Below are 26,147 nucleotides of genomic sequence, written 5' to 3'. Positions count from 1 at the left end.
AGCCTGCGTGACAGAGCAAGACTCTGCACCGCCCCCACCACCGCCAAAAAAAAAGATGGAAAGGGACATTGCTTGGGGTCACACAACGTGCCCCCAAATCCACATCCACAGAACCTCAGAATATCACTATTGGAAATGGGGTCTGTGCAAATTTAACTAAAGATCTCAAGATGGGACCATCCTGGGTTTAGAGAGACCCAAATCCCACAACTGGCTTCCAGAAGATAAGAGGACAGACACACGGGGGGAAGTTACATGAAGACAGGGCAGGGACGGGAGCCTTTGCCACTGCTAGCCGAGGATGAAGCAGGAAGGACCTCCCTGGCCTTGAGAGGCCTCACACCCCACAAACAGGAGAATCCACTTAGGTTTTTTTTTTTTTTTTTTTTTTTGAGACAAAGTCTCACTGTGTCGCCCAGGCTGGAGTGCAGTGGCGCGATCTTGGCTCAAGTGATCAGGGGTTCAAGCGATTCTCCTGCCTCAGCCTCTTGGGTAGCTGGGACTACAGGTGTGGGCCACTACACCTAGCTAATTTTTATATATATTTTTAGTAGAGATGGGGTTTCACCATGTTGGCCAGGCTGGTCCTAAACTCCTGACCCCAGGTGATCCGGCTGCCTTGGCCTCCCACAGCGCCAGATGACAGGTGTAAGCCCCCATGCTCAGCCAACTTCTCTTAAGTCACCCGGTTTGTGGCACTTTGTCACAGCAGCCCCAGGAGACTGATAAGGAATAGATAAAACTTCATTTTCAAATGGACACACTACGTTTTCCTACAGCGCTGTTGTGGAGCTGGGCTTCTACAGGGGATGCTCAGGGCAAACCCCTCCTCACCCGTGTCCAAGCGGAGGGTGGCAGGGCCCCAGGGCACCCAGACTCCACCCCACCTGGGCTGCGGCAGGAGAACTGCTTGAACCCAGGAGTCGGAGGTTGCAGTGAGTGGAGATTGCGCCACTGCACTCCAGCCTGGGTGACAGAGTGAGACTCCATCTCTCTCTCTCTCTCTCACACACACTGAGTTTCAGGCCAGGCGCAGTGGCTCACACCAGTAATCCCAGCACTTTGGAAAGCCAAGGTGGGCAGATCACCTGAGGTCAGGGATTCGAGACCAGCCTGGCCAACATGGTGAAACCTTGTCTCTACTAAAAATATAAAAATCAGCCAGGCGTGGTGGTGCAGGCTGTAATCCCAGCTACTTGGGAGGCTGAGGCAGGAGAATCACTTGAACCCAGGAGGCAGAGGTTGCAGTGAGCTGAGATCGCGCCACTGCACTCTAGCCTGGGCGAAAGAGTGAGACTCTGTCTTAAAAATAAAATAAAATAAAATAAAAATAGTTTCAAACTAGGAGCAGCCTAAAGGCTCCTCATGCCAGCGCCATCCTCCGTGCACCTGCCAGCGCTTACCGACGCTGTCTCTGGGTCAGGTGTTCTGAGGCTGCTGGGGATACACAGAGACCCTGTGTCCGAGGCAGCCCACACATGCTGACGGTGGGGGTGTAGGCGCAGGTGGCCTACACCCGGGGTCCCTTCTGTAACTAAAGACTGCAGTGTCGGCCGCCTCAGGCATGGCTACTAAAGACCCGCACAGATGGCCACATAGTGTACACTCCAATTACAGGATCTGTCTGGAAGGCAGGTCCCCAGGGACAGAAGGTAGACGGGTGGGTGCCCGGGGGAGGGGGAAGGGGGGGGGTTCATGCTAACGGGCACAGGGTCTGTTTTTGGGGTGATGAAAACGTTCTGGAATTAGCAGTGATGGTTGTACAGCCTTCTGAACATACAAAAAAACCACTGAATTATATAAAGTGGTGAATTTTATGCTATGTGAATCATATATCCCATTTGAAAAGCAGACTGACAAAAATTTGTTTCTAGGCAGGAAGCCGGAAACTGGGGAAGCCAAGTGTAGCTTTACCCTACTCAGGGAGAACAATGTTGGAGAGAAAGCTGTCAGCTTTTAGAACGTAATGGCAAAAGCTGTGTGTGTGGCAGGGAGAAGTCTTGGGGCTTTTTGCAGCAAGGAAAGTTCTGAGCAACCTTCGTGGCAGTGACTCCCCCTCTGGAGCCTCAGCTTCAGCAAAGGATGAGGGCATGTCCCCAGAGCAGCCACAGTCAGGCCTAGATCAAGGTTTCAACCCATGGGGAGGCTGGGCTGGGGGCTCCGTGCAGGGGTCGAGCCACGAGGCATCTTGAGCGTCCCCTGCAAGAGCATAAAGATGAAAGCCAGGGATAATGAACGCTGTCAGGCCTGGGTTGACTCCACAAAATCCTTTGTGGTGGCCTGAAAGAAAAAGCAAATAGATGCAAAACCCGTCTCTGGTTTCTAGGATAGAAGGACCTTTGAAATTATAAGACATTAAAATGAAGCTTCGGGTAAAAGGACTGTCATGTTCTAGCTGCAGATTTGATGTGAGATCAAAACGGAATTGCTCCTGAAAGCCCAGGCACTGGCCTACTGTGCAAAGTGCGCCCCACCCCAGCGTGCAGAGAAGCGGCCCAGGACCCTTGCGGCTCATCTCACCTGAGGCTGCCGTCTCTCCTTGAAGGGCTGAGGGTCCCCTTCTGATCATCCTTCTCTGCTTCTTTGCCCCCTCCACCTTTTTTTTTTTTTTTTTTGAGACGGAGTCTGGCTCTGTCGCTCAGGCTGGAGTGCAGTGGTGTGATCTCGGCTCACTGCAAGCTCCGCCTCCCAGGTTCATGCCATTCTCCTGCTTCAGCCTCCCGAGTAGCTGCGACTACAGGTGACCGCCACCATGCCTGGCTAATTTTTTGTATTTTTAGTAGAGACGGGGTTTCACTGTGTTAGCCAGGATGGTCTCGATCTCCTGACCTTGTGATCCGCCAGCCTCGGCCTCCCAAAGTGCTGGGATTACAGGCATGAGTCACCACACCCAGAATGTTTTTTTTTTTTTTTTTTGAGACAGGGTCTCGCTCTGTCACTCAGGCTGGAGCACAGTGGTGCAATCACGGCTCACTGCAGCCTTGACCTCCCAGGCTCACATGATCCTCCCACATCAGCCTCTGGAGTGTCCCCTCCACTTTCTTTCTTAGGGGCCCCTCAGGGACATGTCAGAGGCCTGAGACTACTTGGGGGATGTCGATGGGACAGGTAGGCTGCCGGCAGCTGAGCTGTCCTTGCCCTGTGGCTCCTCTGCAGACACGGGCCTGGCTTGGATGCATCAACACTGGACTGCAAAGACTTCAATCACAGACAGAAAAGGTGACGCTGCAGTCTCGAGGGGCAAATGCAAGGCCCTCCTAGCTGCCGTCCCACCGAGGGGCGAAGGCCCATCATCTCCCTTCGGCTTGGTAACTGCCTGGCGCAGTGCAAGGGTTCTCTTTAAATCCCCAGCAAATGGAGCCGAGTGGAAATTCTGCCCCATGTTACCAGGCACACATCTCCCACTCCTCACTATACCCTGCCTATGCCACGGCCGCCTTCTGGGAATAACGCCGACAGTTCCATGGCCCACACCCCCTTTAGTTAACTCGCTGTGCACACGGCAGCCCCAGAAACACGCAGCCAGCTCGGATATTGGGTGCGTTCAGTCGTGAAGCCTGAGGCTTCCTGGCTCCCACTGAGCACAGTGCAGTGTTCTGAAGGACAGGAAGAAGCTGGCCTCACTGCTCTTCTCAGATGGCGGATGGAGAAAAGCTCACAGCTGCCTGCGCCGCTCTGTCTGGACTTGCATCCTCGGCCCCCCCGCTTGTGCAGCAGTGAGGCTCCCCGAGACACTGGTGCCTGGGCTTGCTGTACCGCAGGGCTGCTGGACAACGGGCCAGACCCAACCCCAATGTGGATCCACAGGTCTCTCTCCGCAGCAAGCCATGAAAGGGTTACGGGCACTGTGCTGAGAACCCTGGTCTGCACTTCGGACCTGGGGCTCTGGCTGTGCGGTTCTGCTGAGCTCACCCGAGAGTCCACGCGTGCATGGCGGAGATCCGAGTCAGCGGCAGGGCTACCCCGTTATGGGCACCCCTAACCCCTTATTAGGGGTCTTAATCAACACACGTGAGCCAACTAGCTAGTCAGTCGGCGCATGCTGACAGGTGCAGGAAAAACGGAGGGCAGGCGGGGTGGGGGGCGCGGAGTGCTTCCCAACATGAGGGCATCCCAGGCCCGCAGGCGGGGCCCAGAGACCCAGAAGCACCACAACTCCCCCGTGTCCACAAGGCACTTTATGCATTCAAAGCCACCGAGTTCACACCCAGGTTTGCTCAGACAGAGGGCCAGAGGCGACCCCGCTCTGGCGTGGCTACCACCTGAGCGGCTGGCGGCCCTGGCCCAGCTCGGCCTCCGTGTAGGCGTCATACAGCACCTTCAGGTGCAACAGCAGCTGCTCCAGGTTCTCGCCGGTCAACGCCGACAGCACAATGACCTCCTGTCCCAAGTGATCCCGGAGCTGGGATAGATTGGCTTGGGCTTCAGGGAGGTCAATCTTGTTTGCGATGATTGCGTGGGGCCTCTCAGACAGGCCCTTTTCATACATCTCCAGCTCATATTTTAAATCGTCAACTTGAGTCCACGGCTCAGGCTGAGAAAGATCCACCACGAACAAGAGAAAGCGGCAGCGCTCGATGTGCCTGAGGAAGGCGGACCCCAGGCCCCTGTTCTGGTGGGCGCCTCGTATGATGCCGGGGATGTCGGCCACTGCAGGGAAGACAGGGGCACACGAGGTGACCACTCGGCACACCCAGCCCCAAGAGCGCCTTCCACCTCGAGCCTGGGAGAGAAGGCCTGGAGCCCACTGTGGAGGCGGATTTCCTGAGTTCCAACACTTTCCTTTCAAGGAACGCCTTGAACTGAAGCCATTTGATTTAGCACCTGGGTGATTCATTGGGCCAACTGACACCTGAGGAATTCAGTGCTTGGAGATGTTTGGGAGACCGGCATGGCGATGGATCTATCTAGCAGGGAACATTTCATACCTTCTCTTTCTGCTTCTAATAGGATTCAAAAAAGAGAAGAATGGCTGCCTGTACTCTACTAATCATTTGATTACTGATAGAAATTTACATTGTAGAGTACTCTGCAGATATAAAGTGCCATCCAAATAACCTTACCAGCAAGCTTACTATTTTTAATGCGTGTATTGTCTTCTGGGAAAAAGTTTTATTCTCTCAAATGGCACAAGGAAAGCTTTTAAGTCACATGTTGTGATGCTGCTGAGCTTCCACAGATGAAAGAGGGGGACAAATAGAGTGTGAAGAAATACTGTTCTCGGGGCTGGAATTTCAATGCAGGTTTCTGAACTGTAACTGACAGATTCCTAGGGGATGGGGTGGGAACCTGATTTTCATAGAGAACAGGCTGATTAAAATTGTTTAAATTAGGGCCGGGTGCGGTAGCTCACGCCTGTAATCCCAACACTTTGGGAGACCAAGGGGGGGAGCAGATCACTTGAGATCAGGAGTTTGAGACCAGCCTCGCCAACATGGTGAAACCCCGTCTCTACTAAAAACACAAAAAAATTAACTGGGTGTGGTGGCACACGCCTGTAATCCCAGCTACTTGGGAGGCTGAGGCAGGAGAATTGCTTAAACATGGGAGGTGGAGGTTGCAGTGAGCTGAGATCGCGCCACTGCACTCCAGCCTGGGTGACAGAGTGAGACTCTGTCTCAAAAAAAAAAATTGTTTACATTAGGAAAAACAATGCTACATTTTTTTTTTTTTGAGATGGAGTTTCGCTCCGTCACCCAGGCTGGAGTGCAGTGGCGCGATCTTGGCTCACTGCAAGCTTCGCCTTCTGGGTTCATGCCATTCTCCTGCCTCAGCCTCCCAAGTAGCTGGGACTACAGGCGCCCACCACCATGCCTGGCTAATTTTTTGTATATTTTAGTAGAGACGGGGTTTCACCATGTTAGCCAGGATGGTCTCGATCTCCTGACCTCGTGATCCTCCTGCCTCGGCCTCCCAAAGTGCTGGGATTACAGGTGTGAGCCACCACTCCTGGCCAACAATGCTACATTTTAAACAGAAAGCTAAATTTAAGACTTACATCATTACTTTTCTGAATTACATCATTTAAATCTAACCTTTGGGAGAATTCTGGAAGTTCTACCTGCTATTTGTAGGTGGCCTTCGTAGTGGACGATCCCGACGTGGGGCTTCAGGGTGGTGAACGGGTAGGAAGCCACGGCGGGTCTGGCGTTTGAAATGGCCCGGAGCAGTGAGGACTTCCCGGCGTTGGGGAATCCCACCTGGGGGAAAGAGGGAAGACGGTGGCACGGCCCACGGCAGCACCTTTGTTAGCGCAGAGTCTGTAACTAACTGGGATTGGAGGGAGGATTTCAGGGCTGGGGGATTCACAAGGGCTCGTGCTCACGACCAAGTCAGCAGTGTACTGATGGGAAAAAGGTGAGCCGCAAAGCTGTTCTCTTCCAGGCCACTGGCAAATCCCCATCGAGAAAAGTGGATTTTCTAGAGTTGAGTGTGTGCAGATGCTGTTGGCAGTGGGGACACCTACCATTCCGGCGTGGGCCACCGTCTTGAGCTCCAGGTGGAGGACTCGCTGCTGTCCTGGCTGTCCAGGGGTACAGGTCACAGGTGCACGGTTGTTGTTGGCCAGGAAGAAGCGGTTGCCTTTCCCTCCTGCCCCGCCCAGCGCGGCGATGTACTCATCTCCCACGCGAGACAGGTCGGCCACCACTCTGCCTCCCTCCTTCACCAGCGTGCCCATGGGGACCTGGGAAACAGCAGGCACTCATCAGCTGAGCTCTACGAGCAGTGAGGAAAGGCGGCCTTAACCCATTCCTGAAGCAAGTGCTAAGGAAAGAAGACAAGAGCGGACTGTGCCCGGGGCAGCTGCCCGCCCCACTCACCTCTGCTAACAGCTCCGGAGCACAAGGAAAAAGTCCCAGTGCTCCAGGAGTTTCATGGGGTACACACCCTTCTGACTGCACAAAGGGCTTTTTCAAATAGTGTTTCTAAAACATTAGGGTGAACTGAAGCACCGGAAAAAAACAGCTCATCTAAGAGACGAGTGAATTCAGCTCGCGAAGGAGACGTGGGCCCGCTGGGTGCCAGTGGCCTCCCTCAGTCAGAGGGCGGCTCATGGGGTCAGAGACGGAGGAAGCGTCCGTGCCGTGGACTCCCTCTTTTTAAGAGAATCATTTCATGAGCTTTTAACTAGACATGGACATGGTGCAACCCTGGTACAAACGCCCGTCTGGGTTTGCTTTGAGGGGTGGGGCTGCTTTCCCGCTGTCTGCCAGCCTCCGTTTCCATTGTGCTGTTTCCTGGCTGTGGGCATCAAGTCACAGGGGCCCCGTGGGTCACACGGTGGCCCCCAGGAGCTGGATGATCCAGAACAATGGGGACAGGGCCAGCTCCGGCAGTCTTGGCTCACCCGGATGTAGAGGACGGCGCCACTGCGCCCGAAGCAGTTTTTACTCCCACCATCTTCTCCACTGAAACCCTGGTACCGCGACAGGACCGACGACAGGGACTTGACTTGCTGGTCAGCTAAAGCGAGAACAAGAAGAATCTCAGTCCCTTTGTGTTACGACAACAATGGCCTATTGCTGATGTGTCTGGGTCCAGTTTAAGAGCCTTAAAAATATGTATGGAAGCACGGAGTGAGGTTGCAGCAGAAGTTACAAAACCAGCAAAGTGATTTTTTTAAAATGAAATCCTTATTTTCCTTCAAAAAGTGCTATCATTTCTGAAAATTTTTAAATTTCTTATTTTTTACAATAGCTGTATTCTATGCTTTTGTTGTGAAGGCTTCACTCCCAGCTCGCTATGCGTCTATGCTGAGTGAGTGTGAATATAACCAGCAGCTGGCGGCACCCACTGAACCCACCACACAGGCCTCGCGCTTTCACGTGACTGGCACGTCAGCTTCCCTGACAGGAAACTCTCTGTGCTCCTGAAATTAAAAAATAAAACAAAACATGTTCAAAGTTGCTTTTTCTTTTTTTTTTTTTTTTAGACAGAGTCTTGCTCTGTCGGCCAGGCAGGAGTGCAGTGGCATGATCTTGGCTCACTGCAACATCTATCTCCCAGGCTCAAGCAATTCTCCTGCCTCAGCCTCCCAAATAGCTGGGATTACAGGCGTCCGCCACCACGCCTGGCTAATTTTTCTATTTTTAGTAGAGACAGGGTTTCTCCATGTTCGCCAGGCTGGTCTTGAACTCCTGACCTCAGGTGATCCACTCACCTTGGCATCCCAAAGTGCTGGAATTATAGGCGTGAGCCACTGCGCCTGGCCTCAAAGTTGCTTTTTTGGGTGTGCTATTTAACTATGAATATCCATATAATTTTTATTTTTTATTTTTATTTTTATTTTTTTGAGACGGAGTTTCACTCTTGTTGCCCAGACTGGAGTGCAATGGCACGATCTCAGCTCACTGCAACCTCTGCCTCCTGGATTCAAGCAATTCTCCTGCCTCAGCCTCCCTAGTAGCTGGGATTACAGGTGCCTGCCACCACGCCCAGCTAATTTTTTTTGTATTTTCAGTAGAGACGGGGTTTCACCATGTTGGCCAGGCTGGTCTCGAACTCCTGACCTCAGGCGATCCATCCATCTCGGTCTCCCAAAGTGCTGGGATTACAGGCGTGAGCCACCGCGCCCGGCTGAATATCCATATAATTTATAAAAATGATATCCATACATCAGGGTTTTTTTTTTTTTTTTTTTTGAGATAGGGTCTTTCTCTGTTGGCCAGGCTGGAGTGCAGTAGCACAATCGGAGCTCACTGCAGCCTTGACCTCCTGGGCTCAAGCCATCCTCCTGCTTCAGCCCCGAGTAGCTGAGACTATCAGTGTGTGCCACCACATCTGGTTATTATTATTATTTTTTAAGAGACAGGGTCTCACTATGTTGCCCAGGCTGGTCTCAAAAGCCTAGGCTCAAGTGATCCCCCACCTTGGCCTCCCAAAGTGCTGGGATTACAGGCATGAGCCACTGCACCTAGCTGGGTTTAAAAAATTTTACTTTTATTTTTTTAGAGACAGGGTATTGCTCTGTCACCCATGCTGGAATATGCAGTGGTGTGATCACGACTCACTGCAGCCTTGAACTTCTGGGCTGCAGCAATCCTCCTGAGTAGCTGGAACCACAGGTGCATGTTACCATGTCTGGCTGGCTAATTTTTTCAAAAATTTTTTGTAGATCTACAAACCTTGAGGCCAAAAAAAAAAAAAAAAAAAAAAAAAAGACATGGTCTTGCTATATTGTCCAGGCTGGTCTTGAACTTATGGGCTCAAGTGATCCTCCTGCCTCAGCCTCTCCAAGTTCTGGAATCACAGGCATGAGCCACTGTGCCTGCCTATACATCAGGTTTTTAGTTCAAATGCACATGCAGTCTCGGGGCCCCTCCCCAACCCCGCTCGTACTGCCCCAGGGCACCTGCCTCTCAGAATGACGTGTCCACCGTTGCCTCCATCCCCTCCATCAGGGCCTCCAAACTCCTTGCGGGGCTCACTGTGGAAGCAGCTTGCCCCAGCGCCTCCGTTTCCTCCACAGACAAGCACTCTCCGATAGTCCACAAAATACCTTTTCTACAGTGAACACAAGTATCCCACGTCATCTCAACACTCCGAGGTCCTTTCAAGAGACCATACATCCATTTGAGATGTACGTCTTCTATCTATGACAGCCTATTAAAATTAGAGGTTAATGACACTAATATTGCTAATCGCTTCTAAAATCCGAAGATAAAAAACAGTTTCCACAAGTCAGTTGCATTTGTAGACCGAGGGAAATCCACAATGCAGATGCAAGTATTCTGTGTGGACCTACACTTCAAAAATTCAGCATTTCTTATTCTGGGTGAGACTGATTTAAAAACCACCACCAACAACAAAAATCAGCATTTCTAAGCTAAAAAGCCCACATCTTGTTTAGGAAATATTCCTTAAATAATATGTCTTTCCATTCAAAAAAACCATTCCTGAAATCATAGATCTTTACTCTTAGAAAGTTCTAGTTTCCCAGGATGCGATGGGGAAACAGGGAGTTACAATAGTTCCTGGACAATTACCAGGCTTTCGACTCTGAAGAAAGAGTATTTTCTGGGGTCTGATGAAAACAGGGCTCATTTAAAAAATGTAGTGATGCAAACAGAGCCCCTACCTGGAGGAAAAGCTGTTTGGTTTTGTTTTTTGTTTTTTTTTTTTTTTTGAGGCAGTGTCTCACTCTGTCGCCCAGGCTGGAGTGCAACGGTGGGATCTCGGCTCACTGCAAGCTCCGCCTCCTGGGTTCAGGCCATTCTCCTGCCTCAGCCTCCCAAGTAGCTGGGACTATAGGCGCCGCCACTGTGCCGGGCTAATTTTTTGTATTTTTAGTAGAGACAGGGTTTCACCGTGTTAGCCAGGATGGTCTCGATCTCCTGACCTCATGATCCGCCCGCCTCGGCCTCCCAAAGTGCTGGGATTACAGGCGTGAGCCACCGTGCCCAGCCTGGAAAGCTGTTCTTTAGGTCATTAAGATAGGTGCAATCTGGATAAAGAGAGAGAACCAACCAGGTTGCTGTTCAACACACAACAGCTCCTACCACAGGAGGGTCAACTCCCGCGGCCCAGGGTGCTGCAACCTCACCACATCCTGGGGAGGACACCTGGCTTCTGCCCACGTGCACAGACAGATGCGCCCTGTCCCTGACAGCCACCCAGGGCTGCTGCCTCTGCACTCCCATCCAATACTCCTCAAATGCATCTTTTTTTTCTTTTAAAAGAAAATACACAAACATTCTAAGATTCTTTGGCGCCACCATGTGGAAAAACCACGAACTGTTATTTCCAAATCTCAATACGTAATGCTGTCAGGCACAGACGCAAGCAAAATCCACCAGACAGGGAGGAAGGCCCCACTGGTGAGCACTTCATGGAGGACAAAACCTCGACTCACTTTCTCTCCTGGGGAGGAGACAAGCCTGTGCGAACGCTTCAGCTATCTGAGCACACATCCCACCAAAGCGGCTTTTCCACTGGAAGTGCTGTTTGTCCCAGTAATGCTTATCTGAAGCCCCTCCATTCAGAAGGAAATGAAGGGAGTCATAAACGTGCATTTTCTTGAATTTATTAGAGACAATTCATGTTTTAAATAGGAGGTTTTGGTAAATAGAACAAGAAAAACTTGTAAGGTTTAAAGAACCATAAAACAGAAGGTCTATTTCCTCCCACTTGTTTTATTTTTATTAAAAAAAATTTTTTTTTTTTTAATAGAGACGGGGTTTCACCATGTTGGCCAGGCTGGTCTCAAACTCCTGACCTCAAGTGATCCACCTGCCTCAGCCTCCCAAAGTGTTGGGATAACAGGCATGAGCCACCGTGCCGAGCCTCCACATTTGTTTTAAATTAAGAAATAGCCACACATATTAAAGGATATATGTAACATACATGTAAGATATACAGGCTCATGGTAAAATGAGCAGCCTGTATCACGGCTTTCCAAGCACCCAGCGCCTCTCCCAGCCTGCTGGGATTTGCTGAGTGTGGGATCTAGCACACAGGCCTGCGTTTCACCCCATCATTTTCAAGAAGCTCCACGTGCCCCATCACTAAGATCATCAACTAACATCAACAGAGATGAGATCAAGAGGAGGACCCGAAACCACACCCTGTGCCTTCTGAGGAGGAGACAGGCAAGCTGCTCTAACTCCAGAAGTCTCACCAGCTTTTTCTCAGAGAGCGGCTTCTTCCCCGGAAGTTCCTGACGCTTGGCGAGGTCCGCACAGCTGACCGAGAGCAGCCTGGGAGAAGCCTGCTGTGGCAGTAGCCTGCTGGGCTTGAGGCCAGCCTGTGTGGACAAAGCCCAATGCCCCACGCCCTCAAACACGGTCCTCAATCTTGCTGAGAAATGCCTTGCAGGTGTCATGGCCCCTACAGAAGTCAAATTGGCAAAATGAGATACTTGGTTTAATCCTGGGCATGAAACAGAAACTGAAGAGGAGGGCCTCATGCAGCAGGTCTCCACGCACGTTTCTGAAACAAACAAGTGAACTGATGAATCCGACTTTCCTGGTCACTCACCCTCTCGGCCCTGGGTCACGTCTTGTCCTCTGACCCGTCAGCCTGTGACTTGGGAGCAGGATTTCTGTACAAAGCATTTAAAGCATTAAATCTTCCACAACACTGGACATACCCTCTTATGGAATAGCAAGTATCCACTCAACGAAAATATTACAAAGGAAACCTGAAGTGCAAGTCAAAATTTCTTGAAAATAAAAACACCCATTTATTAAAATGTTATCAAGAGTGTTATCCTGTGTAATTTTAAAGTTGTTACATTGGAACACCAGAATATTAAACATGGGGCATAGCGGCTAAGCACCCAGGCTCTGGAAAGTAACTCTAAGGGAAGGCCATCCACCTGTGTGGCCTCGGCCTCCTCACTTGTAAGGACAGGGCTGGGTGAGGACGGGCTGAGCTGATCCACACAGCTGCACAACCGCGGCCCTGGCTGTGGCACCGATAGAATGAGAACACACTTGGCCTCTGCTCCTGGCTCCTGACACACAGCTCTCAGAACGCTGGTAATTTCCTGAGTGACAGGGGTGATAGGGTGCCTGACACAGAGCTCCTAAATCCCTTGGACTTCCCAGGTGACAGGAGAGTCTTCTGTTCTAATGAGGCACCGCTTGGTGGGCTCCTGGATGGCCCTGGGAGGGGGCTGGTCATCATAAAGACCAAGCCACGATGAGAAGCCTGGACCTTTTGGCCCTATCCCCACCCTCCAAAAAGGGGAGAGGGGCTGCAGGCTGAGTTCATAACTGATCATGTCTCCATGATGAGGCCCCTCCATGGAAATCCTTGAACTAGGGGCTCTGGAAAGCTTTCAGTTTGGTGAACTCATCCCCATGCTGTAAGGCCAGCCACACAACTCCCTGGGGACAAAGGCTCCTGTGCTTAGGACCCTCTGGGCCTCGCCCGTGCCCCTCCTCACCCAGCTGCCCGCCCGTGCCCGCTGTGGCATCCTTTGTAGTAAACTGGCAATGCAAACCAAGTGCCTTCCTGAGTTCTCTGAGCCACTACCGCAAATCATCAAACCTGAAGGGGTCGTAGGAACCTCCAATGTGTAGCCAAGATGGACAGAAGTGTGGGTACCCCAGGGACCCACTACTTGCAATTAGCATCTGAAGTGGGGGGTGACTGAGCCCCTAACGCTGGGGTCCATGATAACCGCGGCAGGGTCAGACTGAACTGAATTACAGGATGCCTGGCTGGTGTCTGCAGAGGACTGGCGAATTGTTGGTGTGGAAAACCCACACATTTGGTGCCTGATGTGTGATGTGGGTGGAAATATCCCTGGAGCGACAGGGTTGGCACAGCTGCAGACTAAGTGCCAGCTACTGTCACTCTCAAAGCCTCATTTAAGCTGTCACTCATTCAACAAGCCGCTCATGACAGCCGGCTACCTTGCAGGTGCCAAGGGCACAGTGAGGAAGTCACCGACCCTGCCCTCCAAGAGAGGACAGCCCCTCTCCCTTCACCATGAGCACAAATACCTGCCTGCTCCCAGAGCTCCCCAGTCTTCAGCAGGTCCCACAGGAGGGACCTTACAAGGTGCTCCCCCCCATCCTGACTACGAAAGATATGTACAAAAGGGGCCCCAGTGGACGGCTGAAAACTCAACACGAGGCCAGCGCGGGAGCACAACGAGGGGACACCGCCCGCCTCCTCCCTCGCAGTGCCTCGGACGCCTCCCTCTCCCCAGCCTCATTCCTCTGAAAAGGTGCCACCTCCTTTGGGGGGGGTCACTACCTCTGTGGGGTCCTTGGCCGTTCTGCTTTAATTCTGAGGCAATCACAGTTACAGAAAAGCTGGAAGAAGAGTACAAAGAACTTCCTCCTGAATCACTTAAGAGTCAGTCGCCGACCGGACTTCCCTGCACCCAGAACAGTCCATGTGTGTTTCCTACAGAAAATGGTGTACCCTCCAGAACCAGGGTGTCATTGAGACTGGCCATGACCGACAGCCCCTCCCCAGGCCCTCCCACGTGGGCCCCGGTCTCAGCAGTGCCTCTCCCCGTAGGAGAGTCTGCGTCCCTATCCCGGCTGCCTGCAGCTGCCACACCTTGTCCGGCTCCTTGGGCTGGAAGGTTCCTCAGCCTCTCCTGACTCCCGGGCCAGCCCTGACACCTGGGAGGCAGCAGGCCAGCTGTGTGCAGGACGTCCTCATTCCCAATTCAGCACTCTGGGGTCATTCTAATTTTCTCTTGTGGTCTTGGTAACTCCATTCTCCGTCTATAAGAAACCGGGCCTCCATGCACTTTAAGATATTTATGGAGCTGCCCAACCCCTACCTGCTGTGACCCGCCCTCAGCTCCACCTCCCCACCTGCTTCCAGAGCTCCCCATTCTTTGGCAGGTCTCTGTTCCCCGACAGGCTGAGTTCCCGTGCTGGGCCACCTCTCCATGGGACACCCTCCCCTTGATACCCTTCCTGTAAATATATTTTACAGGACAGCTGATTTTGAGATGGTTTTAGATTTGTGGACAAGGTGCAAAGGCATCCCTGCGGACTTCCTCCCCAGTGTCCCCCACAGCCGCACCTGTGTGGCCACCGCTGGTGCACTGCTACTAACTGAGCTCCAGGTGGGGCTTGGGGCTCAGCAGTTTCCCAAGAGCGTCCTTCTTCTGGTCCAGGATCTAGGCCAGGATCCACCCTGCTTTTAACCATTATGTAGGGATATTTTTAAGTGCTTGAAGAAAAGAGGCACTGAGGTATTCTATACGCAGGGAAAATATCTTTCAGAAACGAAGGTGCAATAAAGATTCTAGATGGCAGAAAACGAACATAGTTTGTCAGTAATATAGCTGCTGTATAAGGAACGCTCAAGAAAGTTCCTCGGGTTGAAGGAAAATGATACCACAGAGAAGCCTGGATCTTGAGGAGGGAAGGGAGAGCAACAGAAATGGTAAATATAAAATACCATTGTTTTCCTCTTAGGAGTTCTTAAATATGTAAGACTATAGACAAAAAAATACTGTGTAGTGGGCTTCCAACGTGCACAGAAGTAATCCACATGAAAGGCAACAGAAAGGTCAGGAGGGGATTCGAGGGACCCAGACGACTGCAAGGTCCCCACGTTTCTGTGAGGGGCACAGTATGAACTCTGAGCAGACAGTGAAGGCTAACAGGTGTGCAGACTGGAACCTCCAGAGCAATGACTAAGACACAACACAAAGACACAGATCTGAAAAGCCAACAGATAAATGAAATGCTCAGAACTAGCCCAACAATTCTGAAGAAAAAGAACAAATGAACAAAAAACAGAGGGGACAAATAGGAAACAAATAATAGAAGTGCACCTAAATCTAACCATATAAATGATTTCATTACATGTTAATGTTGGCTGGGCGCGGTGGCTCACGCCTGTAATCTCAGCACTTTGGGAGGCTGAGGCAGGCGGACCATGAAGTCAGGAGTTCAAGACCAGCCTGACCAACGTGGTGAAACCCCGTCTCTACCAAAAATACAAAAATTAGCCAGGCACGGTGGCGTGCGCCTGTAATCCCAGCTACTCAGGAGGCTGAGGCAGGAAAATCGCTTGAACGGGGAAGCGGAGGTTGCAGTGAGCCGAGATTGCATCATTGCACTCCAGCCTGGGAGACAGAGCGAGACTCCATCTCAAAAAAAAAAAAAAAATTAATGTTTACAAATTCTGATTAAAAGGCAGAGGTTGACAAAGTGGATTAAAAAGAGCTAGCTGGGCACAGCGGTTCCTGGCTTTAATCCCAGCACTGTGGGAGGCCAAGGCGGGAAGATCTCTTGAAGCCATGAGTTCGAGACCAGCCTGGGCAAAACAGCAAGACCCCCCGTCTCTACCAAAGGAATTAGCTGGGCATGGTGGCGCACCCCTGTAGTCCCAGCTACTTGGGAGGCTGAGGTGGGAGGATCACTTGAGCCCATGAATTCAAAGCTGCTACAAGCTATGAATATGCCACTGCACTCCAGCCTGAGCAACAGAACGACAGAAAGAGACATTTTTTTTTTTTTTTTTTTTTGAGACAGGGTCTCACTCTGTCACCCAAGCTGGAGCGCAGTGACATAATCACAGCTCATTACAGCCTTGACTTCCTGTACTAAAGAGATCCTCTTGCCTCAGCCTCCTGAGTAGCTAGGACTACAGGTAAGTGCCTACTTTTTACATTTTTTTTGCAGAGACGGGGTCTCCCAGTTACCCAGGCTGGTCTCAAGCGATCCTCCTGTCTTGGCCTCCCAAAGTGCTGAGATTTCAAGCATGAGCCACCACGCTGGCCTGAGACCCTATGTCTAAAAATAGAAAAATAAAAACAGTAAAGACATAAAATCTGAACAATACTACCAAAATATTTATCTAGTTGACATTTACGTAACAGTACATCCAACAACTATAGAATATACACTGTTTTCAGGTGCAGGTGGAACATTCACCAAACAGACCATAAGATGTGTCATAAGTCTCAATACATTGAAAAGAAATCATATATAGTCAGTCCTCTGTATCTGTGGATTCAACAAACCTCACGTCAAAAATATGCGGAAAACAAAAAAACCAGTAACAATACAATAACTTTTTTTAATTTAAAAAATAAAGTATAACAGCTATTTACATAGCATTTACATTGTATTGTACTATAAATAATCTAGAGATTATTTAAAGTATACAGAAAGGCCGGGTACGGTGGCTCACACCTGTAATCCCAGCAGTTTGAGAGGCCAAGGCGGGAGAAAAACTTGAGGCCAGGAATTCGAGAACAGCCTGGGCAAAATAGCGAGAACTTCTGTCTACCAAAAAAAAAAAAAAAAGAAAAGAAAATTAGCTGATTAGCTGGACACGGTGGTGCATGCCTATAATACCAGCTACTTAGGAGGCTAAGGTGGGAGGATCACTGAAGCCCAGGAGTTGGAGGCTGCAGTGAACCGTGATCACACACTGCACTCCAGCCTGGGTCGCAGAGCTCCTGTGGCGGGGTGGGGGGAAGTATATGAATATCAACCACAGGGTCTATTCTCGGAATTAAACTGGAAGTCAATAGCTAGAAAACATCTAGGAAAATCCCAAATACCTGCAAATTAAACAAGCTTCTTCTAAATAATCCATAGGCCAAAGAAGAAATCAAAAGAGAAATTACAAAATGTTTTGAACTGAATTATAATAGAAATGCAAAATATCAGAATTTTTTTTTTTTTGAGACAGTCTCGCACTGTTGCCCAGGCTGGAGTGCACTGGCGTGATCTCGGCCCGCTGCAAGTTCTGCCTCCCGGGTTCACGCCGTTCTCCTGCCTCAGCCTCCCGAGTAGCTGGGACTACAGGCGCCCCCCACCATGAAATACCAGAATTTAAGAGATGCAGCTAGAGTAGTGTTTAGAAGGAAACTTACAGCTGTAATGGCTACCTTGGTAAAGAAGAAGGATCTAAAATCAGTAACCTAAGGCTCCAAATCAAGAAACCAGAAAGAGCAAAGTAAGCGTCGAGTAGAAGGAGGAGAATAATACAGAGCAGAAATAAACAAAGAGACAACAATAAGACGTAACAGAAAAAACAGGCTCACTGAAAAGACAAGCTAACTAACACACCTCTAGCTAGCCTGATCAGGAAAATGAGAAAGTGCAAATCTCCACTGTTAGGAATGTTCAATGGGTTATCGCCACACACCTTACAGACAGCCAGAGGGCAAGAGAATGCTGGGAACGACTTTATGCCAGCAAATTCAGTAACAAATTCAACTTACATGAAATGGACAAATTTCTTGAAAAAGGCAACTTATTAAAGAAACACAAGAATAAACAATCTAAAATAGCCCTGTATCTACTCAATAAGTTAAATTTCTTATAAAAGAACACTCCCCAAAGGAAAACTCTAGCTCGGCTTGTTTTCCTGGTAAATTCCATGTAACATTCCAGGAAGAAACAGTGCCAATCTTACACAAGCTTTTTCAGAAAATAGAGGAAGTGAGATCACTATCCAACTCATCCTATGAGGCTAGTACCAAAACCTGACACTAAGAAAAAATAAAATTATAGACCATACCCCTCATGAATATAGATGCAAATAACTCTTAACAAAATATTACCCAATTGAATCCAGCAGTTCAGAAAGGATCACACATCAAGACCTAGTAGGGGGTCATCTCAGAACACAAGGCCGCATCAAGCAGTCAAAACTCAGCCCAGGCACTTCACTGTATCAACAGGTGGCATCACCGTCTCAACACCCACTCATGAGGAGGAAAACAAAACATCTCAGCAAACTGGGAACAGACGGGAACATCTTCGCCCTGATAAGGGCACTACGTAGGGCCTACAGCTAATCACATTTAATGAAGAAAGACTGAACGGTTACCTCCCAAGATGGAGAAAAAGGGCCTCCACACACACCATTGCTATGCAACAATGTCCTTTCACACACTGAAATAAAGGGGGGAAAAAAGGAAGAAGTAAAACTGTCCCTGTTTACAGAAGAGAGGACAGAGTTCCATAGAGAATCCCAGGGAAGGCTGGGCACGGTGGCTCACGCCTGTAATCCCAGCACTTTGGGAGGCCGAGGTGGGCGGATCATTTGAGATCAGGAGTTCGAGACCAGCCTGGCCAGCATGATGAAACCCCATCTCTACTAAAAATATAAAAATTAGCCAGGCGTGGTGGCACGTGCCTGTAGTCCCGGCTTCTCGGGAGGCTGAGGCAGGAGAATCGCTTGAACCTGGGAGGCAGACGCTGCAGTGAGCCGAGATCGTGTTACTGCACTCCAGCCTGGGCGACAGAGCGAGACTCCATCTCAAAAAAAAAAAAAAAAAAGTCCCCGGGAAGGGAACTGAGCAAGATGGCATGTTATCAGGCTAATATAAAAAAATCAGTTGTATTCTTAAATACCAGCCGCAAACAACTGTAAATTAAAATTAAGAAAAAAACCCATTTATGGTAGTGCCAAATACAAAAAGTACCTGAAAATAATTTAACAATAAACCTTCAAGACCTCTACCTCACTACTTGCAAAATACTGTTCTAAGTATTTTTCAGGGATTAACTCATTCAGTCCTCATAAAACTCTGTGAAGTAAGTCCTTCATCATCCTCATTTTAAAGTTGCAGAAACTGGGCAGACAGGTGAAGAGACTTAACCCAGAGCTATCAGATGGGAAGGCTCAGGGGTGGGGCATAAAAACAGGTTGGGGAAAAACAGCTCGGGCTCATCAACACAAGCATAGTCACGGCTCAGCCTGCTGGAACGTCATACCATCCAGCCCGGATATTCTGGAAACCAGGCTTCCTGATGCAGGTGACACGGAACCTGAAGATCAACCGCAGAGAAGGTTGCAAAGCCAACCAGAGACCTGAACTCGGAATCTTGCCTAATTTGCTTCCTCCTTTTTGCCCTTTCAATTTCTCTTTGGAGGCCCACTGAGTGCTGTGCTCTCCCCTGCCGGATGAACAAATTCCACTGTTTCACGCTGCTCTTTGGTGTCTTTATTTTCCTTCCAACAAGGCTGTCCTTGACCTGTCTAGCACAGTCCCCACTGGCCAAATGTGGCCATTTGGCTAAAATTAACTGAAATGTAAAAACTCAGTCCCTCAGGTAACATCTAAGTGCTCACAGCCACATGTTGCGAGTGGGTACCATATGGGACAGCACAGATTAGAACACTGCCCTCATCACAGAAAGGTTTTGAGACAAGAGTGTCACTCTGTCTCACTCCCAGGCTGGAGTGCAATAGCATGATCTCACCTCACTGCAACCTTCGCCTCCTGGGTTCAAGCAATTCCTGTGCCTCAGCCTTCCAAGAAGCTGGGATTACAGGCACCCATCACCACGCTCAGCTAATTTGTGTATATACATATACATGTGTGTATATATATATATTTTTTTGGAGACAGAGTCTCACTCTGTTGCCCAGGCTGGAGTGCAGTGCCATGATCTCAGCTCACTGCAACCTCTGCCTCCCGGGTTCAAGGGATTCTCCTGCCTCAATCTCCCGAGTAGCTGGGATTACAGCTGTGTGCCACCACACCCAGCTAATTTCTGTATTTTTAGTAGAGACACGGTTTCACCATGTTGGCCAGGCTGGTCTTGAACTCCTGATCTCGTGATCCGCCCACCTCAGCCTCCCAAATTGCTGGGATTACAAGCATCAGCCACCACGCCCCGGGCATTTTTTTTTCTTTTTTTTTTGAGGCAGAGTTTCACTCTTGTAGCCCAGGTTGGAGAGCAATGGTGGGATCTCAGCTCACTGTAACCTCCACCTTGTGGGTTCAAGTGATCCACTCGCCTCAGCCTCCCGAGTACCTGGGATTACATACACCCACCACCACGCCCAGCTCATTTTTGTATTTTTAATAGAGACTGGGTTTCACCGTGTTGGCCAGGCTGGTCTCGAACTCCCGACCTCAGGTAATCCACCTGCCTCGGCCTCCCAAAGTGCTGGGATTACAGGCCCGAGCCACCACGCCCGACCAATATATCCACTTTTAAATGTATTCCTAACAATAATACCCTGCGAGGGGTAATACTGCATGCCGAGCTATCTTCCATTTTCTTTTCCAGACCAGCTTTCCACCCTGCCCTGTGCTGTGTGTCAGGAGCCTGAGCTTGCCCCACAGGAAAACCTACTGGGACCTGGCCCTCTACCAGAGCCCGGAGGCAGGAGCAGGAGGCCGGGACATGGACCTCCCTGCCCACTCAGACTGAGGCTCACACCTCCAGTCCAAGAAGCCCTCCCCAGTGACTCTTCTCCCTGTCCCGGTCACCGCTGCCTTCCCTGATCCTTTGGAGTCCAGGAGTAGAAACTTTACTGCCACTAGTTCCAGGCTAAAGGACCAACTGTCATTTACCTGCACTCTGCCTTTGCAAACCATCCCTTTATAAACCCTCCTCAAATCCTCCTGTGAGCATGAAACCTGATTTTTTTTTTTTTGTATGTTTTTGAGACAGAGTCTCACTCTGTTGCCTAGGCTGGAGCAGAGTGGTGCGGTCTCGGCTCACTGCAACCTCCACCTCCCAGGTTCAAGCGATTCTCCTGCCTCAGCCTCCCCAGTAGCTGGGATTACAGGGGCCTGCCACCACGCCCGGCTACTTTTTTGTATTTTTAGTAAAGATGGGGTTTCACCATGTTGGCCAGGCTGGTCTTGAACTCCTGAACTCCTGATCTGCCCGCCTTGGCCTCCCAAAGTTCTGGGATTACAGGCGTGAGCCACCGCGCCCAGCGGAAACCTGATTCTTGACTTTACATTTTTTATGCCCATCTAAAGCAGTGGAGGCTGAGACTCACAGAGGTTAAGTCACTTGCCCAAAGTCACACAGTATCCTCTGGCCTCCCTGGCATGTTGCTGACACCTGCATTTTACGGCAGGAATCTTTCCACTGAGGTTCGCGTACACAGACTTCCCAAGGGACTAAGGCCAGGATAATTTCAAAGAAATCCATTTTCTGCCCAAGTTTTGCTACGTTCTCTCTGCTAAAACAGAACTGCCTGAGAACGAACCTGCGTTTAAAACAATTTCAATTCTCCTTTCCCGTCCCCCTTTTATAATGGGTCCTCCCCTTTACAAAAAAAAGGTATTTCTCTAGTGATACTACTGCCCAACAACCCCTCTAATTCCCACCTACAGGTCTGTGTGAACGCCGTTCCTCGGTATCTACAGCTGCGAGAACGTAACTGGGAACAGAACGGGTAACCCGCTCTCACTGGGCAAAAGCCACCCACGGACAGTAAATTATCTGGAAATGCGTCTCCTTGAGGCGCGTTTACAATACAAAACTTTATTGTTGTTTTATCATCCAAATGTGTATATATTTATGTTGTTTTGTGCAACTGTATACTGCCAATAATCACTTTAAAATGTTTAATACTTAGAGCGCTGGATCAAGGCAAATCCCTAACAACTTGCCTCGGAACTCACACACGGCACCCATCCTGTGACAGAGCAGCATCGGGATGGCTGACAAGACTTCCGACCCCAAAACGCGGTTCTGCGGAGAGACTGGGGCAGGACCGGGAGCAAGGCGCCGCTCCCCACCGCCGGAGGACTCGCTACGCCGGGGCCGCAGCGCTCCGTCCCGCCGGGGTTCGCAGCCCAGCAGCCTTCCAGGCCTCTCAGCTCCTAGGCCGGGGCCTCTCCCGCTCCCAGCGCCCCAGTACCCCCCGTCCCAAGCCGAGGCCCCCCCTTCCTTGCGCCCGCGCCGCGACCACCCCTGCGGCCCACGCTCCCCGATCCCCGATCCCGCACTCACCGGCTCGGGAGAGCACGTCACTTCCGGAGCGTCGCAAGCGGCCGACCACTTCCGGGGCCTTTTGGCTCCGGAAGCCCAAGTCTTGCCCAGTGCGCAGGTGCAGAAAACACGCTGCCTGAGCGAAGGGCGACCTTGTCCCTGGTAGCGGAAGCAGGAGGAATACCGGGAGGGCTGCGGGGCGCTCAGCTGCAGCCGCGCTTCTCGCCGTCGCCCTCGCTGCCCGAGCACAAGGGCAGCCGCCCCACCCGTTCCACCCGGTGCCCAGGCACCCCCAGCTCCTCTGACCCCTCCGGTGTTTGCGGAGCCTCCCGGGTCTGATGAGGACACCGCCCTTGCCCGAGGCTACGGGGCAATGCAGAGCAGGCAGTGGGGACCGCAGGGCAGCCCCAGGGCGCTGTCCCCACCGCCCTTACCCTGGCTTCGCCTTGCCGCCGCGGGGATCCGGTGCGGACGCACAGGAACTCTGCCTGGGAGCCGAGGTGACAATCTACCGGGTCTTGGTAGTAAGTATTTGCAAAACAAATCACACCAAAATCCCGTTAACTTCATGAAAACTCACTTTATAGGATGATTTTTGAAGAACCAGTTTATTAAGAGATTACACCAAAAGCATAAACAATTTATACGTCAAACTCCGAGTGAAAAAAAATTAACCAATAAGGATGTTTTTAAAATGTACTGTACTCACAAGACAAATTTGACCTGTTCAATAAATAGAAATGAAGTGGCTAAAAATTTTTAAATGGAAATGGAAAAGTCTTCTTCTTTGTACAGTTTTGAAGGGGTGCCCCCATTCAAGCCTATACGTAGAAAAACCCTGACAAAATCAGAGGTTCACTTAAGACTCCAACCGTATGAGCGTATTAAGGTTTCTTTTCAGATCTTAGGAGATCTTGTCCACCTTAATCCCATTCATAAAGACTCTCGGCATGAGTTCTGATGTACTGTTTTAATATGCTAAGCACTGTTGATTCAACAACAAACCCTAATGGGTGATGAGCTTTTGCATACCAATATGAATTTGTCAGCACTTCTGAAAACTGGCCATCATTTTTCAAATTCACAATTTGCTGGATGTCAGGGAACAATAGGAAGAATGAGCGTCAATTTTCATGTCTTCCTTTGCTTCTTCACTGGCCTTCCATAGAAGTAGTCAGAAAAAAACAAAGCACCATCAACCACACTTCACGAACAATTCATGTTGGCCTAAGCTTTGCTCAACATTCATATGACAGAAGATAGAATAAGTTAATGAAAAGGAACTGCTGGCATCACTTTCCCCACAATATTACATAAAAACGGACAGCACATTAAATAAACATTCTGTTATTAATCATTAAATATATTAACACCAAAAATCATATATAAATTAGGAAATAAATGTACAAACTATTTTGCAAAGTGCTTTTTAAAATATATACACAACATTCAAGATATTCTTAATGTAAGACATTTCAGATGGAAGTTTTGGGATAAGTGTCCTTTTCTTTCAGAAAGTATTAATACAGCACTTAAAAAAACACAAACACACATAAAAGGCATATTCCCAGATTGGCAAGGAATAAAAATAAACTATTTTCACAGTTATCTAAAATGTTTAACATTTTCAGTGGGAAATTTTAGGCCCCGATTGAGTTTGCAAATTAGTTCTATGAAAATTGACAGGAAAAGAACAAAATCAAGGGAGATGACTCCCTAACTGAAATTGCTAATACTTTTGTCAATTAGCAATTAAGAACTCTCATTTCACTAATCGAATATGAACATATACATTTATTTTTAAGCCCTTACCAGTATTAAGGGTTTTAAAAACCCTTACGCCTACAAAATAAACACTTCTATCCCCATTTGTGTGTGATATCTTTCTCCTAGAAGAGGGGAGAATGTCCTAGAACAGGACTGGTATTCAACACAGGCAAGTCCTTTAATCTGTGCCTCAGTTCTTCATCTCTAAAATGGGAACTGTTACCTGCCTCCAGATTTCCTCATAGGGGCTGTCAGAATTAATTCAAGCAAAACACATAGTGACTTGTAAATTCTAAAGCACTCAACTCTGGATAAAGAATTAATTTTAACTTTTTTTTTTGAGATGGAGTTTCACTCTTGTTGCCCAGGCTGGGGTGCAATGGCGTGATCTTGCCTCACCACAACCTCTGCCTCCTGGGTTCAAGCCATTCTCCTGCCTCAGGTTCCCAAGTAGCTGAGATTACAGGTATGTGCCACCACGCCTGGCTAATTTTGTATTTTTATTAGGGACGGGGTTTCTCCATGTTGGTCAGCCTGGTCTCAAACTCCCGACCTCAGGTGATCCGCCCGCTTTGGCCTCCCAAAGTGCTGGGATTACAGGCGTGAACCACGGCGCCCGGCCAAGAATTACTTTTAACTTTTAAAACAAAACATCAATTAAAGAGAAATATTGTTATTAGTAGGCCTCATATATCAAGCATTGGATATCTTTTGTATTTTCTTGGTAGTTCTTGGAAATTTGTCAGCATTTATCCAAAGATTTTTTTAAAAGGGTTCATAGCAAATATGAATATTATTATTCCATCTAAAGGTTGATCAAGTGTCCATGCTACTTATTAATGGAAATGTGGGATTTTTTTCCTTTGACCATACTTTTGCAAGTGTGCTGTCTTTAATGTTCACACAGAATTTAAATGGGATTTAATGTCCTAGAAATGTAAAAATTACTCAAGTTTCTCTATATAAAATCTTTACTTTTCATTAGAAAGAACACAGTAACATAACTGGATGTGACTTTCAGACATCCCTAAAAGAAAAGAAATGCTTGCTTGGAGATCTGAGCAAGTAGGTCCTGGAAAAAATAATATAAAATAAACAACTTGCCAACTGTTTGGAAGATTTGGTTTGAATATTTTAAATTACCTATCAACTTAGAATTGGGCATATTAAATATTCCAATCCCAGAAATGACCATCAGCTAAACAAGGGTCAAAGCCAGAGTAATCTCTGAGGGCCCACTTCCCAGAGAGCTGCCCCTTTCCTTCAGCAATACCGCTGGCCCTGGGTTAGGCAATTTGTCCACAGCCCTTAGGGATTCATATGTATTTGGAATACAGTCATCGATCCCTGTTTACTTTTTAATACAAAAACATGTACCTTTTTGGATAAACGGAATTGGCGAGAGACAGGCAATGGGCAAGCTCTGAAGTGGCCATCTGTGGTGTCTCCCGTGGGAGATGTTCATCTTTTTCGTTATGTAACAGAAACTGACCCAACACACAGAAGATGCCCTCCCACCCACCCCATCGAGGCACAGGAAGAGGCTGCCCTCCAGGGGCTGCATGTGTGTCCAGCTGTGGCGTAGCCAGTTAAAGAAAAGTTGACAACCCACACTACAACACTGCATGAGGAGGGAAATGAGACCTAAGGTCTGTTGACGGGAACAGGTGGACTGTGGTGTCCTCGAGATCTGTCCCGTCCCTGGGCACAGAATGCTCTGACGACAAAATGACCCCCAAAGCTAGCTAGAAACATTGAGAAGGGGGCGGGGGACAAAAAAAGGATACCTCTCCATGTACCGACATACAATACTATACACAGCACCAGAAGTATCACACCACCAAGCGCTGTCTCACGCCAGTGGTGTGCGCTCGGCGTCATACCCAGCATGAAATGAGCACGCTTCACATGCAGACGTGGCACTGGGCGAAAGGGTAACCAACATGTCACAATTCACCAGAGCTGCCGCCAGCCCATCCGGCCCCTGGATGAACACGCTACCACAAGGGCTCCAGCCAGAATGTGTGTCCCTTACTGCTGGTAATTTCCATACTGGCCCTAAAAGAGATCAAGACACAGATTACACCCCTATAGTCATGAGTGAAAGGAAGACAGACGTCCACCCCAGCCAGGACAGGGGGTAGGAGGGACAACGGCAAGCAAACAACCTCTGCTCACATCTCTGCGGGGCAGTGAACGGCTTTCCAGAAGCCACCGGCCAAGCCTGGGGCTAACAACATAGACAGG

The 26,147-nt window shown here is 49.3% G+C and overlaps 2 protein-coding genes across 9 annotated transcripts in view; both read right to left on the bottom strand.

The window, feature by feature from the left end:
• Positions 1–1,795: 1,795 nt before the first annotated feature.
• MTG2 (mitochondrial ribosome associated GTPase 2) lies at positions 1,796–22,703 on the bottom strand. 2 transcript variants are annotated; one of them, XM_054468088.2, is made up of 8 exons: positions 22,568–22,703; positions 22,155–22,292; positions 11,618–11,826; positions 9,357–9,504; positions 7,349–7,464; positions 6,467–6,685; positions 6,062–6,200; positions 1,796–4,650 (listed from the first exon to the last, which is right to left on the bottom strand). In XM_054468088.2, the coding sequence occupies exons 1-8, from the start codon at positions 22,701–22,703 to the stop codon at positions 4,256–4,258; spliced, it is 1,500 nt and encodes a 499-aa protein (XP_054324063.1). In that variant the 3' UTR covers positions 1,796–4,255. The 2 variants fall into 2 exon arrangements, with proteins under 2 accessions (XP_054324063.1, XP_063515084.1); XM_063659014.1 differs by lacking the exons at positions 22,155–22,292; positions 22,568–22,703 and adding an exon at positions 21,812–22,058.
• SS18L1 (SS18L1 subunit of BAF chromatin remodeling complex) overlaps positions 22,699–26,147 on the bottom strand; it is a 40,023-nt gene continuing 36,574 nt past the window's right edge. For 4 of the 7 annotated variants that reach the window (XM_054468095.2, XM_054468096.2, XM_063659017.1 and 1 more), the window contains one exon: positions 22,699–25,958. In XM_054468095.2, coding sequence (XP_054324070.1) covers positions 25,932–25,958 — 27 coding nt within the window. In that variant the 3' untranslated portion in view covers positions 22,699–25,931. The remainder of the gene's footprint in view (positions 25,959–26,147) is intronic. The other 3 variants (XR_010125115.1, XR_010125114.1, XR_010125116.1) reach the window with 3 other exon arrangements.

Source organism: Pongo pygmaeus, chromosome 21 (assembly GCF_028885625.2).
Source record: "Pongo pygmaeus isolate AG05252 chromosome 21, NHGRI_mPonPyg2-v2.0_pri, whole genome shotgun sequence".
Classification (NCBI taxonomy): domain Eukaryota; kingdom Metazoa; phylum Chordata; class Mammalia; order Primates; family Hominidae; genus Pongo; species Pongo pygmaeus.
Note: the sequence above shows the minus strand (reverse complement) of the source record. Positions and strands in the feature narration are given on the sequence as shown.

Excerpts from the sequence above, each read along its gene's own strand:
- MTG2 (XM_054468088.2), bottom strand. The coding sequence starts at position 22,703 with ATGAAGTTAACGGGATTTTGGTGTGATTTGTTTTGCAAATACTTACTA. Across the intron at positions 11,827-22,154 it reads TGACGTGCTCTCCCGAGCCG|GGGCCATGACACCTGCAAGG; the intron begins GTGAGTGCGGGA and ends TGACTTCTGTAG. Across the intron at positions 7,465-9,356 it reads TGGACACGTCATTCTGAGAG|CTGACCAGCAAGTCAAGTCC; the intron begins GCAGGTGCCCTG and ends TTCTCGCTTTAG.